The sequence below is a fragment of the Penaeus monodon genome, chromosome 2 (genome assembly GCF_015228065.2).
Source record: "Penaeus monodon isolate SGIC_2016 chromosome 2, NSTDA_Pmon_1, whole genome shotgun sequence".
NCBI lineage: Eukaryota > Metazoa > Arthropoda > Malacostraca > Decapoda > Penaeidae > Penaeus > Penaeus monodon.
The window spans coordinates 61,445,362-61,447,861 of NC_051387.1; the positions used below are offsets into that span (position 1 = coordinate 61,445,362).

The 2,500-nt window shown below is 39.7% G+C and overlaps 1 protein-coding gene across 1 annotated transcript in view; it reads left to right on the forward strand.

Moving 5' to 3' along the window:
- The window catches only part of LOC119584409 (ubiquitin carboxyl-terminal hydrolase 46-like), a gene marked incomplete in the record, with an annotated part of 69,624 nt that overhangs the window by 65,607 nt on the left and 1,517 nt on the right, over positions 1-2,500 (forward strand). Inside the window, 3 exon segments of the mRNA XM_037932996.1 lie at positions 22-177; positions 1,808-1,945; positions 2,217-2,360. Of these exon segments, the coding sequence (XP_037788924.1) occupies positions 22-177; positions 1,808-1,945; positions 2,217-2,360 (438 nt within the window).

The following is a 2,500-nucleotide window of genomic DNA, read 5'->3' on the forward strand; positions in this document are numbered from 1 at the left end:
CTACAATTTGCTTCTTTTCAGGTACGAAGTACAGACGAGGTGTTAAATAACCTGTCGGTAGAGGTGCATCAAAACACCAGCATTACACACTGCTTGCGGTGTTTCTTCTCCACAGAGACCATCAGTGCAGAGAACAAAGTACAGTGTGAGAATTGCTGCTCCCTCCAGGAACACCAAGTAAGGATGCTGCAGTTGAATGAGGAGTGGTCCTCACCAGGGGCCACGTTTGGCCAGTGTTTGGAGTGTGCTGCAATATGAAAGAGACCAGAGATGTTTTATGGTATGATTGTAGAAAGGATCATAAATTCAGATGTCATACCAATTAGTCGGCCTACATGACATCATCTCATTTAGCCTACCCTTTCCTTAACATTTCAAGATATATTTTTTTTCTGATGTTATTGATATTGTAATTATTGGTATTATGATTATTATAATGTTATTAAATATACTAATAGCAATGAAGAATTATGGGGAATAATATTGTTCATCAGTGAAAAGGGTAAACAGGTGATTATGCCATCTATGTGTAAGCATAATTGATGGACCAAAAAATAACAGTGGACATGGCATGTATGCTTGCCATCCTGGTATCATTGGCTTGAAGAAAGTAAAAGTAAAACCATTTTTCTGTCAATCTGTCTTTTTTAAAGTTTCTGTACAGATGTAGAAAAAAAATATGTAAAAATACTTCATGAAAGGTTAACAAATAAGATTCAATGAAGATTAGATAGAGAAAAGTTACATAAGCCAATTCTAAATTAAAGTTTAGTAGATACAGGTAAACTTGTAACTATAAAGCTGGAGCACTAAGTCGTCACTTTTGGATTTGTCATCATCACTGTTATTATTGTGTTTATATTCCCAAATAACTAATATAATCTTAATTCATGGACTGCTAGTGGCTTCACCACCATGCATATTGACCATATTTTTAATGCAGTTTAAGTTTTGGTAATTATTCAGATCACCTGGTGATCAGAATCCATTTTCATTTTATTTCTGTTGTGTGTGTGTGTGTGTGTGTGTGTGTGTATGTGTATGTGTATGTGTATGTGTATATGTATATGTGTGTGTGTGTGTGTGTGTGTGTGTGTGTGTGTGTGTGTGTGTGTGTGTGTGTGTGTAAGGGTGTGTGTGTGTGTGTGTGTGTGTAAGTGTGTAAGGGTGTGTGTGTGTGTGTGTAGGGGTGTGTGTGTGTGTGTGTAAGGGTGTGTTGTGTGGGTGTAAGGGTGTGTGTGTGTGGTGTGTGTAAGGGTGTGTGGTGTGTGTAAGGGTGTTGTGTGTGTGTGTGTGTGTGTGTAAGGGTGTGTGTGTGTGTGTGAGGGTGTGTGTGTGTGTGAGGGTGTGTGTGTGTGTGAGGGTGTGTGTGTGTGTGAGGGTGTGTGTGTGTGTTGGTGTGTGTAAGTGTGTGTGTATGGTGTATTTGTATGTGTGTGTGTGTGTGTGTGTGTGTGGTGGGTGGTGTGTGGTGTGGTGTGTGTGTGTGGTGTGGTGTGGTGTGTGTGTGTGTGTGTGTGTGTGTGTGTGTGTGTGTGTGTGTGTGTGTGTGTGTGTGTGTGTGTGTGTTTTTCTTTCTTAAACTTTAAGAAAGGAAAACAGGGAATGGCAGCTGGTGAGGGGTTCATTTTAGCTTGCAGGTTCCTTGTCTTCTGAATTATAAAATGGTTTATTACTTATCAGCAACATGCTCAGCTGCTACCTACAGCCACTTATTTTCAGAAATGTTTTTTAAATATTTGTTTATGGACTTACATCCTTCAAAAGAGTAAGTGTCCTGAGGTAACAGGAACATGTCTATCCCCAGAAACGCACAAGGGTAAAGAAACTACCAACGATTCTAGTCCTTCACCTAAAGAGATTCCAGTTCTTAGGGCAGTACAACCGCACTCTCAAACTCTCGCACAGAGTAGTATTCCCTTTGGAGCTCAGGGTGTTTGATACGGTGAGTTGAAGCTTGCCTTTTTGATGCACCTACTTTATCTTGGTTTATTTCCTTTCATCTCAAGGAGAGATTTCAGGCAAATGTTTTTATTGGAATACTTATTTACTTGTTTAGAATGAACTCGCATTAATAAAGTCCTGCCAGATTTTAGATGTTGCTCACTCAGAAGGCATGCAAAAGTACTCCTTGGCATTTTCTTTGGCAATGTTGTGCTTTAGTGTTTCAAGCAGGCAGATGCTCGATCTATACTTATGGTCTTGTTCTCTTCCAGAGTTCGGATGCTGTGAATCCAGATCGAATGTATGACCTTGCAGCTGTTGTCGTCCACTGTGGAACAGGCATCAACAGAGGTCATTACATTGCTATTGTCAAGTCTCACAGATTTTGGTTACTCTTTGATGATGATGCAGTGGATGTAAGTAACACTTCCTTTGCTTCAGCAGTGATGGTTATTTATAAAACCTAGATTGTAAGAACTTCACTTCTTCCATGATTGGCTTGAAGGTGTAGTGCATATCCACAGGCAGCTATGTTTTTGAAAATAGTTTTGATTCT